At 44.4% G+C, this 15,256-nt stretch overlaps 1 protein-coding gene across 1 annotated transcript in view; it reads left to right on the top strand.

Annotated features, from left to right (window-relative positions):
- LOC140390318 (uncharacterized) overlaps nucleotides 1-15,256 on the top strand; it is a 408,192-nt gene that overhangs the window by 52,858 nt on the left and 340,078 nt on the right. Inside the window, exons 11-13 of the mRNA XM_072475373.1 lie at nucleotides 2,210-2,245; nucleotides 3,347-3,373; nucleotides 6,726-6,752. Of these exons, the coding sequence (XP_072331474.1) occupies nucleotides 2,210-2,245; nucleotides 3,347-3,373; nucleotides 6,726-6,752 (90 nt within the window). The remainder of the gene's footprint in view (nucleotides 1-2,209; nucleotides 2,246-3,346; nucleotides 3,374-6,725; nucleotides 6,753-15,256) is intronic.

The raw sequence follows: 15,256 nt of genomic DNA, 5'->3' as shown, positions 1-15,256 counted from the left end.
GAAGTGTGCTCGAATACTCTCCACTTGTTTGGGTGAATGCAGCTCCAAAAAAATCAAGGTGCTGTACACCATCCAGGACAAAGACGCCCGCTTGCTTGGCATCCCTTCCACTAACATTTACTCTGTAAGAAGTCTTACAACACCAGGTTAAATTCCAACGGGTTTGTTTAGAATCACTAAATTTCGGAGCACTGCTCCTTTCTCAAGTGATTCACCTGCTGTAAGACTTCTTACTGTGTTCACCCCAGTCCAACGCCGGCATTTCCACATCATGTAATTTAATCCAAGCACCATGGAAGCACAATATTAGTGATGTGTACCATCTGCACGATACACTGCAGAAACTCACTAAGTTTCCTTAGGATCAACCTTCGAAACCCATGACCACTACAATCTTGAAGGATAAGGGCGCACAAAGGAACATCACCACTTGGAAGTTCCCCGCCACTTGGAAGTTCCCTTCCAAGTCACTCACCATCCTGACATGGACAAATGTTGCCGCTGTGTCATGATCCTGAAACTAATAGCACAGTGCGTGCACCTACACCATATCGACTGCAGTAGTTCAAAAAATTCAGCTCACAACCACCTCCTCAAAGGCAATTATGGACGGGCTGCAAATGCTGGCCACCCAGTGAAGTAAGAGTGAATTTTTAAAAATGGTCTTGTCTTCTTTTTAAATTGCAAAATATGTCAGAATAGCATTTTTTCGTTGTCCTGTAGGCATTGTTTGCCATCGCTCGCATTTTTCATCAACACTGACTTTTATATATATCTTTTCGATGCATACGACTACATTTTTCACAGTATTTATCGGTCAGTGTGATCGCGTCATTGTTCACTTAGACATTTTCAGGGCCTGCCCAGCGAAACTGATTTTTGCGCGAATAGAAAGCGTGCCAACTTGAATGTGTCTAACCTATGGAAGTGTAAATTACACCCAATTGCCACTGCTGGCTGCAGTCTGACACGAGAAGGACAATCGTTATTTTTGTGGGAACTTATGAGCGACTTAGAACAGGTATTAAACTGAATAGCGTAAATCCCACAGATTTCCTCGCTGTTTAATTTTGAAACTAGATTTGAACGAGTGCAATCACTGTCCAAGGAGTCTTAAATTAGAAAAAAATGTTGAACTACTAATATTAAATCTGAATAAAGCATTATTGTTAACATAATCAATTGGAGGCTCTTTTATCTTGAAATAACGAAATAATATCCATGCTTTCGGATGAAATCGATGCGGCTAGTTTCAAGGAAATGGCGAGGCTATATCAGCAATTGAAATGGAATTTTTAAACGTACGAAATATTCTTCATCAGCAGAGTGTAGAAGCAGCATTTTTTGTTCTATAAAATTTCAGAACAAAATACAAATGAATAAAACCAATCAAAACATAAAAAGGGGCAGTTGTGGAAATGGGAAGATATAGGGAAAGGACTTGAAAAGTTAGGACCAGTTATGATGCCACGAATGGCTGAACAGGGTGAAGATTCAAGATATTGTGTACATCTTTATAAGAGATGAATTGTTTTTCGGAATCTGAGAATTGCAGGGACACCTGCAGCAAAATGGACTTTTCCAAATCATCCTTCCTGCCATCAGAAAACATCCTCCCAAAATCTAAAGTACAGATTATACAGGAATTCCAAAGCGAAATAAGTTCGCCATGTGCCAAGGTCTTGAACGCTATGTTCTAATATTGAAATACTCAATAGGGAAAACAAGAATATTGCACTGATCTGGCGCCTTAGGGACATAAGGTTCCGAGTAACTCTCCATGGAATGAAGAAAATGCATAGAATCTCAAACAGAATAATAGAGCAAAGAAACACAATATGTCAAAATACAAATTGCAGGCAGATTTTGTCTGCTCACATATCAGTGGAAAAACACGGATACATTTCCTTACATGGACGCTGCGTTAGCTTTCCAGTGCTGCACATTAAAATTATGCAGAATCACCTGCTTGGAATTCCTGCATGACTCGCAAAAGCAGTTGGTAAAATTACGTATTTTCGCAAAATACGGGATCAACTGAAACTGATGGTTTTCTCAGTCAGCCAAGCAATTGATGCAATATGAAAGAAAGCAATGACTATCGGTTGTTCTGTATTCAGTGCAAATTGTGATAATGAATTAGAGTACCGACTGAAAAACAATAACCGCTGATCAAGTTGCTATGTCTCACATTTTATTTTTAATTCAGAACTAGCAAAAATTGAAGCTTTCAAATTGGATGTTGGTGAGAGAATAACACTTTATAATTTACAATTTCACGTATGTTATCGTACTGGTGAAACTTTCAAGACATATGCACATCAATGAACATTGATCTGGTCATTCGTTCAGCTCAAATTGAATTTAAATGCAAAACATATCTGCAAAAATGTGTATTTTAAAGATAAGGTAGATTCTGTAACGCGGTGCTGATGCAGACATTTTTACAATACATCCGTTAAGTCCTGCCTCTGGTTTTCTGATGGGCGATGCGTTCCTCGAAAAGGACCCAGTGAAGAGAAGAAGATCACTAAGACCCTTAAATAGATTCCACTGTTTATGGTTACACAACCTTTCCACACGTCTATTCTTTACCTCACTTTTACCAAATACCCCGACGCTCCTATTTAACTTCAAATGAAATGCCGACCGGTAGATTGTATGTGTACAGCAAATGTAATACGGAGAATAGGGATTGATATTAGCGACTGACATTTACAGTATGTCGATATGGAATAGATGAAAGGAAAAGTGTTGTAAGGGTATGTAGCTAAAGAGATATAGGCTAAGAGAAATAGATAGATGGATGGATGGATAGATAGATAGATAGATGGATAGATAGATAGATAAATAGATAGATATATAGATAGATAGACAGATAGATAGATGGATAGATAGATAGATGGATAGGTAGATAGATAGATAGATAGATAGATAGATAGATAGATAGATAGATAGATAGATAGATAGATAGATAGATAGATAGATAGATAGATGGATTTTAGTTTTAACCATCAGGCTGTAGAACACGATTAGTATTGTACAGATTTAATTTAGAAATAAAGAAGCTTTGAAATGAGTCGTGGAAATCTGGATCACCCAACTCAAGTCAATGTTGCTTGTTTAGCTGTTCAGAATATAATATTGTTTTATTTCGTTCTCCAAACGGTACAATTTTGGACGCATTTAACTTATCGGAATTTTCTACTCACTCCTCTTATCCTGTAGGTTCCAATGATTGATATGCTGACATTTTTATCCAAGAAACGATTTCATTCGAACACTTGCATATTGTGCCGGGAAGAACCAACGTCTTATTTTCTTTTAATTTGAATTATTTTCACAGAGGAACAGTTACGAAGAAAAGATAAAGGTAAAATGCAAATGTTGTGCGTTGGATTCAGCAAATGCAAACAATCAAATTAATCATTCACCCAGGTCAAATTGTATTTGCACACTTGCAATAGAACAAGAGAAATAGCTGTTGTGATGATCAGAACACCGCCACTTTGATCGAAATTAAGGTGGAGAGACACAATATTAGGAGTTAGCTTTGTTCATGCAATTCTTAAAGCTATTGTGAGCCAGATAAATTATAAAAAATACAAATTCCAAGTGACTTATTGAAAAGAATTACAGCTTTTTAAAAATAAATCATCAGCGAATGAATGATAATTGTCAGCAAGCTATTAGTCTAATATTTCAATATCAAAGCCCTTTTGAGACGTTTAACATGGCCAACTACACTGCCATGTTATTTGCAGTCCTCAGCAGAAACAGTTGAAAATCAATTCAAGATTCCAATAAATGCACCCCGTTGCACCACGTCGAAAGGCCAAGATACCATCAGAGGTCATTCCACCTAATATTTGAGAAACACTGACCCTACTATCGCAATAACACATGTTACTTGCCTACGTTACGTGGGAAAATATTTTAGAATGCTGGGAGTTCCATGAGTTGTTTATTGTGGAGAAAATAATCTCTTCTCGTAGAATCGTAAAATTTACAGGGTTGAAGGAGGCCATTCGGCCCATCGAGCCTGCAGCGGTCGTTGCAAAGAGCACCCCACCCAAGCCCACATCTCCAACCCATCCACATAACCCAGCAAACCTGATACACGGAGGAAACTCACGCAGACACGAGGAGAACGTGCAGGCTCCGCACACACGGTGACCCAAGCCGGGAATCCAACCTGGGACCCCAGAGCTGTGAAGAACCTGTGCTAAACACTGTTCTATCATGCTGCCCTTCGCAGCCACATTTGCTTTGGGAAGTGACAGAAAAATAGAGTTTTTCACTTTGTCGATCTCTCATATTTTTATGTTTGCAACTATCAATAGTTTGCAAATCCATCCCCATAGATTCAGTTCCCTTTTATTTATATTTGGTTCCTACTGTCCAAAGACTTATCGCATCATATTTCTCACACAATAATTCAACGCAGTAGACATATCAGTAGTTGCATCCAATCGTTAATCTCCCACTGATTCTGTAATTTTCTAGATATTTGATTGATTTTTTATTTATATCACATGTGCAGTGATATTAGAATTTAACAGAAGGCAATTAGAACACTATTTAATTAAAATAAATTAAGTGCCCATTGTAAATCGGAGACCTAGAGTAAAGATCTGGTTTGAACCCCGTCACTGCAGAAAGTCAAATTTGAATTCAATAAACTCTGGAATGCAACGTCTAATGATGACCATAAAACCATTGTTAATTGTCAGAAAACTCATCTGGTTCACCAATGTCCTTTAGGGAAGGAAATCTGCCATTCTTCCCTAGTCTGATCTACATGTGACTCAAAGTCCACAGTAACGTGGATGACTCTGAACTGCTCCACAAAACGCAATTAGAGATGTTTAATAAATGCTGACCCAGCTTGCGACTCCTACGTCCCGTGAACTAATAAAATGTATCTTTTATTTCATGTAAAAGGCATGCAAATCAACAGCTACATCTTCCGGCTAGATGACGAATATATGCACCATTTAATTCCTGTTGCACTCTAAAATAGACGGGAAGTGTGAACGCCGAGAAGCTATGCTCCATGCGGAAATTGAGTGCCATATACATTAAATGCTGGTATCATTAGGATGGTGGGTAGCCATATTTTTGGAATGCGGAATTATTTTTTCAAAACGGAAGAGGTGGAAAACGCATTACCTCGTAAAATAATGTTCAGTAGATATTATTTCACAAGGAACTATTGACAAGGAACTGTTACAATCTTGTGGCTTGTTGAAGAAAATTGTTCCCCGTATGCTGAACTTTTCTTACGTATGTAGAATGGAACAATTGGCACAATGTTCTTTATAGAAGAGCTTTTTGAACGGAGATTAGATGGGGCTGCACAGATATATAGACGAAGTAGTTGGGAAAATGGCTCCATTGGCAGAAAGTTCGAAAAAAAATCCCACGGGTTTAGGGATTTGACAAGGACGCAATGACGGCATGAGGATCTTTACTTTAAATTGCGGGATACATCGGGTCTCAAAAGCTCCATTTGCTAATTTGTTGGAGGAGGTTTCAAGCGAAGAATTCATGTGTCTCTAAGATTCTTATTTGTAAATAGAACATATTACGAGTCCCGTGGGGAGCGAACAGCGATACATTAAGCTCATTTCTCATACGGGAAACTAGACGGCCGAAATGTTCCACAGATAAATCAAAGTTAGTGATTATTTCATTCTGTGATCTTTGAGAGATACGGATAAAAGAATAGTCAAAGACGACTGGATAGCGTTTCGTCATTATCTGCTGGTGCCACCGGATGGTTCAGCTGAATTGAAATTCTCAACACCTGCCCAATGCAGAAAAATATCTTCCAGGTCAATTTGCTCTTGAAAGATTCTACTGTTCAGTACAACGATTTCGAAGAGTATATCTACTTAACATTTCGACACAGCACCAGCAAGCACTTTAAAGTTGGAAATATAATTGCAGCAGTCCACTAAAACACGGAACTTGCGATCAGAGACACATTAATTATACATTAAATCCAAATTCTAAACTGCGAAGCAGTAAACAACGTCCATCTCACGTGAAAAAAACACGAGAATCTTTTTAACGTCAATTTCGTACAATTTATCAGACTTCTTTTTTGGCCATTGTTATAATAAATAGCATGCCGGTACAAAATTTATGTGACATAAGGACAAAATGGGGCTCAGGAGAAAGATATATACAATGACAAAACAAATCGAATTAGGCATCGCTTAAAATTATTTTTCTGAAAATATATTGTTTTCTTCAAATTGAAACAATATGCTTTAACGTTTAGAATCAAAACATGGAGGCAAATAAAACAGGCGAATACGTGCCCAACATTTGAATGAAGCGCATATGTTGTTCGTGCATGAATTCCAAAATTTGTGGTTAATTGAAACAGTTGAAGGCAATTATGACGTTCAGTGCTGGACCAAATTCAGCCATCATCCGGTAGATAATCTGTGAGATTTGTTTTCTGAAACAGGATATTACGAAGATAACAGGGCATTGTATTAAATTATTTCACTGTCCATCACATACATACAGATTCATATAGACATACGTCAACAATAAACATATTAACTCGTGAGACACGAATGTGCTCCAAGCGCACATATACAAAGTCACATTGTATCATATCTGTGTATCAATGCATTGGGTTAAATCGTACCGTTAATGTAAATTCCGGTAAATTATACTTAAAACTTTACATTTAAATGTTGATATAGAAATCGAAGATCTTCGTTCTCAGAAAGGTGAGGAGTAAATAATAGATATCAGTCATTCTTACAGTGTTTACTCTCATAATTCCGGGATATGGTCAGTTAACAACTCACAATAATGATCGACACTGAATACGTAGTATACTTCCATAGTATGTCATTACAGTCACACGAAATATGGCTAACGTCGAGAAGTAATGCAACATGAAGACAAAGTGCGATTTTGAGGATAACAATTGGTGTTTTATCATAAATCAGTATTCTGTTTTTGGGAAACATGTTTCAACTGTTGCACTGCTGCTTTTATATGCAAGGCATTGGTATTGAAAAATCGGAATTGTAACTCATCATTCGGTGATCAAAGGGGATGGTATCGGGTTACTGGAAATTGATAGAATCCATTTCCTCCAAGGTGATAGCAGGATGCTTATAAAATCACAATCTGTTCGACCAGAGTCAACATTGCTTTGCAAAAAGCCAATGGTGATTACCTAATTGAGTAGTTCCTTGAGGAAATTACTAGCAAAGTGGATAACAGCGCATCTGGAGATGCGATGCACGTAGATATCCAACATGCATTTGATAATGTGCTGCAACAAATGCTCTTTCATAAGTTACGAGCGCACAATTTGGGATGTGACATATTTGGAAGGTCAGAGGATGGGTGGTCCAGCAGGAAGGAGAGGGCAACAGTGAATCCATATTTTTCGTGTCAGCAAATAAATTCGTGAAATGACCTAAGGTCTTCCGAAGCCACAAAAGTTGTTACGTAATATCAATTATTTAACTAAATGGCTGGAATGTGTGTTTCTTTAATTTTGCCTATGACAGCACGACGGGTAGTAACGCCAGATTTGAAGCGGAGAGCCCACAGAGGGATACAGGTAATTCAAGTGAGTGGCCAACAATTTGGCGGTTGGGCGGCACGATAGCACAGTGATTAAAATTGCTGCTTCACAGCGCCAGAGTCCCAGGTTCAATTGCTGGCATGGGTCACTGCTTGTGCGGAGTCTGCAATTTCTTCCCGTGTTTGCAGGTGTTTCTTACGGCCACTCCAATTTCCTCCCACAAGCCCTTTAAAGAGTGCTTATTCGGTGAATTGGATATTCTGAATTCTTCCTCAGTGTACCCAAGCAGGTGCCGGAGAGTGCAAACTCGGAGTTTTTCACAGTAACTTAGTTGCAGTGTCAATGTAAGCCTGCTTGTGACACTAAAAAAGGTTGTTATTATCCTGTAGAAAAATATGAAATTCCCCACATTCACAAGCAGTATAAATACCACAATACAGTGTTTTAGCGGAGAGGATTTGCGGACTCAGTGGGTGCAGGGATATCAATGTATCCCAATACACATCACACAAAATCTGATTCTGTAGGAAGAAACGTCATGAGAAGGACAAATGGAGCCTTACCAATTATCGGAAAGACAATGGATTATATAAGCAAGGCGATTTTAATGAGGCTAAGCAGGATGTCAATGAGGCAACATTTGGAATATTGTTTTTTGTTTTCTTCAGTTCATAGACGTTCACCAGACTCATTCCTACAACGAAGAGCTGAACTTGGAGAAAAGCTGAGCATGTTAGGCCTAAATTCTATGTCGGTAAAAACATTAAAGTTGGGGCAGCAAGCGTGCTGCAGCCTCACGGCGCCGAGGTCCCAGGTTCGATCCCGGCTCTGTGTCACTGTCCGCATGGAGTTTGCACATTCTCCCCGTGTTTGCGTGGGTTTCGCCCCCACAACCCAACGATATGCATGGTAGGTGGAATGGCCACGGTAAATTGTCCCTTAATTGAAAAAAATGAATTGGGTACTCTAAATGTATATAAAAAAACATTAAAGTAAGTTGTATTGAACACAAGGGCAGGATCGTACAACGTCCAAATTTCGAAATGGATTTATGAAGGGAGCATCATGTTTCATAAATCTACTTGAATTATTCGAGGATGTAACTATTAGAGTTCGCAGTGGGTATCAAGTTTTTCGACTCACAGAAGGATTTTGACAACGTCCTGCATACGGGCGTGGCGTGTAAAACGAAAGCTCATGTGATTAGGTGTAGTGTATTGACATGGATGGTAAACTGATTGGCAGGCAGGAAGGAAAGTGTAGGAATCAACAGATCTTTTACAAATTGGCAGGCAGTGACTATTAGTGTACCGCCAGAAACTGTGCTATGACGAGCATTTGGAAACAGGCGAGGTTTTCCATTTTTCTCGCAAAGACGGGATGGCAGATCATTACCGGAATTAGGAGAGGAGAATGTCCAAAAAGGCCTCGGTGCTCTCGAAAGCGCGATGTTACAACAGTTGGAAAAGAAGACAAATGGCAAGATGGCCTCTATTATGAGACGATTCGAGTACAGAAGCAGAAATGTATTGCTGCAATTATACAACACCTTTGTGAGGCCATATCTGGACCACTTTGTACAGTTTTGATATCCTTATCTGAGGAAGGATGTTCTTGTTATAAATCGAGTGTAGTGAAGATTTGCCTGACTGATTCCTGGGATGGTGGGACAGATGTATGAGGAGAAACTGATCTGGTTAGGATTCTATTTGCTGGAATTCAGAAGACAGAGGGGGATATCATAAAGGCACAAACATTTCCAACAGGAGCAGACAGGATAGCTGCAAGAAGGATGTTTCCAATGGTGTAGGATGTCAAGAGCCTGATGTTACAGCCTGTGGATACAGGATAAACAATTTAGGACATTTAAGGCTGGAGCAATTTCTTCAACCAGAGAGAGGTGGGCCTATGGAATTTGGTACCACATTAAGTACTTGAGGCCAAAGCATTGGCGTCTCGATTCTCCATTCCTCAGACTAAGTGTTGACATCGCGGCAGGATTTCTGGACCTCCAGAAAAGCAAAACTGGCGCTACACCTGGACGGATTCAGCAACTGTTTAGGCGCGAGCACCAGTGTCACGTGGAACACAATCAATTTCAATGAAAAACGGTGTGGTATTCTCTGGTTTCACGATTGACACTCAGGAGGCTGTGATGCTGCACCGCATATACACACTGCACTCCCAACACATACCATCCCAGCCAACAAAATGTCAGCGAGTGCGGCGCAATGATTCACTGTCCCAAGCTTGAGACCCTGCCAGACGCAGTGGAGGTGAGGCACACCAACTTGTACCCGGCCCGGGAAGGACGGTTCAGCTGCCAGAATTCGCCGTGCAATGGCGAAGGTGGCAGAGGGGGTAAGCAGCACCAGCAACACCGTCTGGGCCGGCCTGCAGTGCCCGATAAAACTGTACAATCGCCACAGGGCAGCCAGGCTAGGCAGCACTGAGCCCCTAACATTAACCCGTCCCAAACACCGGTAAACCAACCTCCGCTCCACCAGGAGAGAGGCCACGCCGCCACCTTGTATCACATACCGCTCCCATACTGGCCGGCGTGGCTATGTGCCCTGGCCACTGGCTACCCAACCCCAGGACTCGGACTGTCTAACACTGAAGTTTTCTGTTTCCCACAGCGCGCCCTCTTAGGAACAGGACAAAAATGGACGCGGACCAGCAGACCTCTGGCTGAGCAGAGGGCCGTGGAAGTGGTCCCGGCAAAATTAAATGTAAAGACACCATGCTGGGGATAGGCAGTGGACGAGGAAGTGAGGCCCCACTGAGATGCGGTTTTCCATGCCAGGTATTTCAAACTCACCGCAAAACCACCCTCATCCCAGTCCTCAACGCCACATCATCCGAACATTCACAACCACCCTCACCCCCAAACCACCCTCACCGTCACTCCCATCAAGATCCATACACCATCCTTACCCTCACTCCCACCAGTCCAGGAATGACACAAATTTCCCATCACAGCTGTCTCCAACAGCCTCCATATTCCCAGTGCTTGGAGAATTTAGTGAAGTGGTCGCTGCGACAATATCTGGTGCTCACCACCCAGCTGCTCCAGTAGATCGAGTGGAGGAAGGAATTTACGAGGGAGTGCACAATCAGAGACAGGGTTGACCCCTGGGACTAGCTGCCGGCAGAGGGGTTTCAGGCTTCAGGAACAGCCATTCGCAACTATATTGGAGATGCAGATGCAGAGCCAGGGCCTACATAAGGTGTTGTCGGCGATACTGAAGCACCCACAGGTGCAGTTGCAACAGTCCAACCGCGTGCAGAAGCAGGAGGTAGTTCGAACACGTGTTCCACCTAGACCAACAGTGAAGTGTGGCGTCTGTGTTCAAGGTATTGGTAGAGGGTTGTGGCTATGGATCAGCAGGTCCAAGGCCTGGAGTATTCTCTGCAAGCGCTGGCCGAGGCGCAGGACAAGGCTGCCGCCTCAGAGCATCCATGTGCCGGAGCCATCTGGAATGTGCAGCAAAGGTCCTGAGCGTGACCCAGTCACAGCAGGCCATAGCAGGGAACGTCGGCAGCAGTGCACGTTACACACGTGTTAATTTGTCAAGGGCGCAAGACATTTTACTTATCGGAGCTAGTGTACAGATCGTCAAATATTTGTGCACAGTAAACACCTGTTAAAAGTGTTACAACTTGGGGAGCACATTGGCGGAGACGTAGCATTGCACTCTCCCGGCGCCGAGGTCCCAGGTTCTATCCCGGCTCTGGGTCACTCTCAGTGTGGAGCTTGCACATTCTCCCCGTGTTTGCATGGGTTTCACCCCCACAATCCAAAGATGTGCAAGGTAGGTGGATTGACCACGCTAAATTGCCTCTTAATTGGAAATAATTAATTGAGGGCTCTAGATTTTTTTAAAAGAGAAAAAAAATAAACAGTGTTGCAAGTTGCCTCAGTGCTCTGTAAGGGGGTGCAAGGGGTAGGCCGGCCTGTGTTGTGCGGAGAAGGGTGGGGGGGGGGGGGGGGTGTATGGGGATGTTCTGGGTGGGCTGCGCTACCCACCCTCCCCCTGACCGTCCCAACGCCCGCCACCTCAGGGATCCGATGACACATTGTGATGGAATTACCAGCTCCCATTCATGGATCACCCAGGCGGATGGTGGAAAGTGCTACCATGGGCTGGAGTCAGATATTGTTATCCGATGTGGAGCACCGGATCTCATCCCTCAGCGGGTTGTCATCATTTTCCATCCACGAACATACCCAGTGTTACGACCAACCCAGGGCTCGTACCCTGTAGTGTGGCAGGTGTGTATCATGGACAAGGGGAAGCCAGCCGGGAGGTGGCCATGGAGCAGGGGGTGGGGTGTGTGTGACAGTGGGATGTGGTGTCTGTACCTCAATCCGTTTTTTCTCCCCACCCCTACTCGAGTCAGTGAAACTGGGTGCAATTAGAACGTCCCGAGCGCGTTTGCCCTGGCGTGCATGTCCTGCGGCCTCCCGGGCCTGTTTGGTCCTCATACCCGCCTCATCCTTCCATCACCCTCCATGCCGGACGAGGACTGGCCTTAACCATCTTTTTGCTGCACATTGCCCCTCTTGGTGCACAATATTATCGATGATGCAGCAGGCTGCCTCGATGGAGGGTTCCTGCAGACGTTTCGAGGCAACTAAACCGCACCTTCAGGATGCCGATGCACCGCTCATCACAACTCTGGGCATTGTAACAACGTTGTTTAGCGGGCCTCAGCATCGGGATGTTGGCTCCGGATAATGTCGTTATCCTCACCACAGTGGATAACTCCTGTAGCCCCGGAGCTAACAACCCCAGGTGTAGTGGAGGAGGAGGTGGCCGAGAACATATCAGGAATCCTCGAGTGTGCCAGGATGAATGTGTATGCATACTGCACGGATATCGGGCACAGACGTGCATGATGTGCATCTGATGTTCACTGTAATTTCAGTGACTGGAAACGCTTTTGATTTTTTTATTGTGGCCTGTCATTTGCACGTGCTCGGAGGGGGACAGCCATCTCATCGATCATCCCCTGGATCTGAAGCATGTCAGCGATGGTGCCTAACCCCGTTGCCTGGGTATGCTGGTGGTTGCGCACACGCACCTGTGCACCGAGCACTGTGAGATCCCTGACATGTCACCACTGGGAACCTGGAAGGACCCTGTGGCATTACAGTTCAGGCCAACCGTCACCTTGAATGCCACCAGGAGCGGATGCGCTGCCCCAGTCCCCCGCAATGCCATATGTCCCTTGAGCAGGCATGCAAATCGCACTGTCTCCATCCTCAAATTGTGTCTTTGACCGGTCTGTCATGTCCTCGAAAAACAGACATTGCTGTTTCACGCGAGGCCTCATGCGGCGCCACATTTGCACCTCCTCCTCCTCAGCCTGTTGCGTGACCGGTTCTCCATCCTCGATGGCTGCCTCCGGTGCCTGTGGGGCAGGCTCCGCTGCTACATTCTCTGATGATGCACGCTCCACTGCTGCAGCTTCCTCCTCCTCGAGCGGTTCCAGCCCCGACAGCCACAGAGCTTCCCCAAGGGCTGTTGCGACGGGCAAGAAGGCACCATTATTGGTTATACTCCAATATCCATCGACTGCAGGAGGTGAAAGGCCGACAGGTTGGGATGGTGTACACGCCCTTGACCATCCAGCTCCAGCGGTCTACATGAAGCCAACGATTGGCACTGCAGGCACTTCCCCGCATTTCCCCCACCTATTCCCTCACTTCTGGCCCCGTTGCTGCACGGAACCGTGGGGATTCGGGCACAGGAACTCATCCCTGCTGCCAAGGGAATCGTCGTTTGCCGCTGCCGTTGCCAATGGGACACTCAGCTGGCCCACCCGGCGCCCCCGTAGGGGCAAATTTGAGCGTACGTCTTGACTGGGCCACGTGATGCCCCACTAGCACATACTGGCTGATTGGGTCGTGAGGGTGGTATGGGCGATGAAGTATTGTGGGTTGGGGGCTCTGTGCGGGGCTTGGGGTACCCATACGGCTGGTGTCCCTTGCAGAACTACGCTCCAGGGTAGGTGGTCAGTGGGGTGTGCAGCAAGATGGCTGCCTTACGGGCCACTGCAATTGCAAATTATGCCGGGACACCGCTCCAGTCCGGTGGGGGAGAGGGGGGAACTCCCAGCCCCACGGCCCGTTCCCCCATCACTCTCAGGCATTGGCTGCCCCCCCCCCCCCAACTGAGCAAGCCCGGCCACTGTCCTGCTTGGCAGCCCACAGTGGCACATGTCCTACCTCATCGGCCTTGACACGAGTTTCACGTGATTTAAAAACACGTGAACCTCACTATCGGCAATTCGGCCTATCGGAGGCAGAGAATCCCTGAGGTTTCTCCGGCTAAAGCAAAAAACAAATGCACACGAACAGGACTACACTACCAGAAGACAATATATTACATGAATCATTTAACACATTCATAGTTGATGTGGAACTTAGCCGCTGTTCCAAATATATCGACGATTTCTTATCGCCTTATCACTTTCACTGGTCCTTAAACAGCAACTAAATTAAATAATGCGAGACATTAAGTCCATTTATCATTACAACACAACACACGATTAATGATCAAGTCTAGGAAACGTCTTTATCCAATCAAGCATACACATTTAAACTCAATTTATGACGGTTTCTGCTTTGCTTTTGGTCTAAAACTTGCAGCTTGTTAGATGTAAAACTAGACCTCTGGACTGCTGTATGGAAACAAGCCTGTCTGCTTCTGAGGCTGCTGGATGGAATCTTGCTCCTGAAGTTCCTGGCAATTGCACCTTTGTTCCCCTGTGATTCTAGGTTCCGTGTATTTGGTTGTGTTCCCGCCGCCCCCTCATATTTCGTAGTCCTTGAAATTAGCACATGTATGCCTCACTGACCTGCCATTGTCTAGCTAAACTTTTTCTACTAAAGGCGGATTCATGCCTGATTCTATCTGTAATTCTCGTTATTGGGCAAGAGTTATCTTGCCGAATGTACGCTGGCTACAGCCATAGCTAGGCAAATTTCGACCTGTTGCTGAGCATATCTCAACCTACCATGTCTTGGTAAATACGTGCGACGGCTGTTCAAAGGCAAAGGCTTGTGTTACATGACTTTGATTTTGTTTGGTGCTCTGCCTCGCGCACCTGTTTTAGAGATTCGAGCAAGGTTGAATGCGGTTTAAATCAATTGGACTGGCTCCGATTGTCACCGTTTACACGAAAATATACTTCCTCAGCCCACCACGCCCCCACGCATTCCAGAAAGCAAGCAGTACATTTGCAGCTGCTCATGTCACATCATTTGAACCTACCGCTTGGGAGGAAAAACGGCAGGGACGGTATGAGGTCCTTAACTGACGGATGAGTTGCCACATAAGACCCACAACAATTACATGAGCATTCGGGCAGTGAATATCCCAGAATGCAACGTATAATTATTGACAATACTAGGCCAGCGACGGGGGAAGAGGGGATGGAGGGCAGAAATATATTTAACATGGTAGGACTCTTGCTTTACAGTACTAGGGATCTGGGTTCGATTCCGGGATCGGGTCATTGTCTGTGCGGCGCTTGCACGTTCTCCCGTGTCTGCTTGGTTTTTCTCCGGGTGCTCCGGTTCACGCTCACAGTCCAAAGATGTGCGGGTTAGGTGGATTGACCATGCGAAATTGCCCTGTAGCATGAAAGGTCAGGTGGGGTGACTCGATGGGCCGAATG

This window comes from Scyliorhinus torazame, chromosome 14, assembly GCF_047496885.1.
Source record: "Scyliorhinus torazame isolate Kashiwa2021f chromosome 14, sScyTor2.1, whole genome shotgun sequence".
Taxonomy (NCBI): Eukaryota; Metazoa; Chordata; class Chondrichthyes; order Carcharhiniformes; family Scyliorhinidae; genus Scyliorhinus; species Scyliorhinus torazame.
This window is presented reverse-complemented; position numbering and strand designations above follow the sequence as displayed.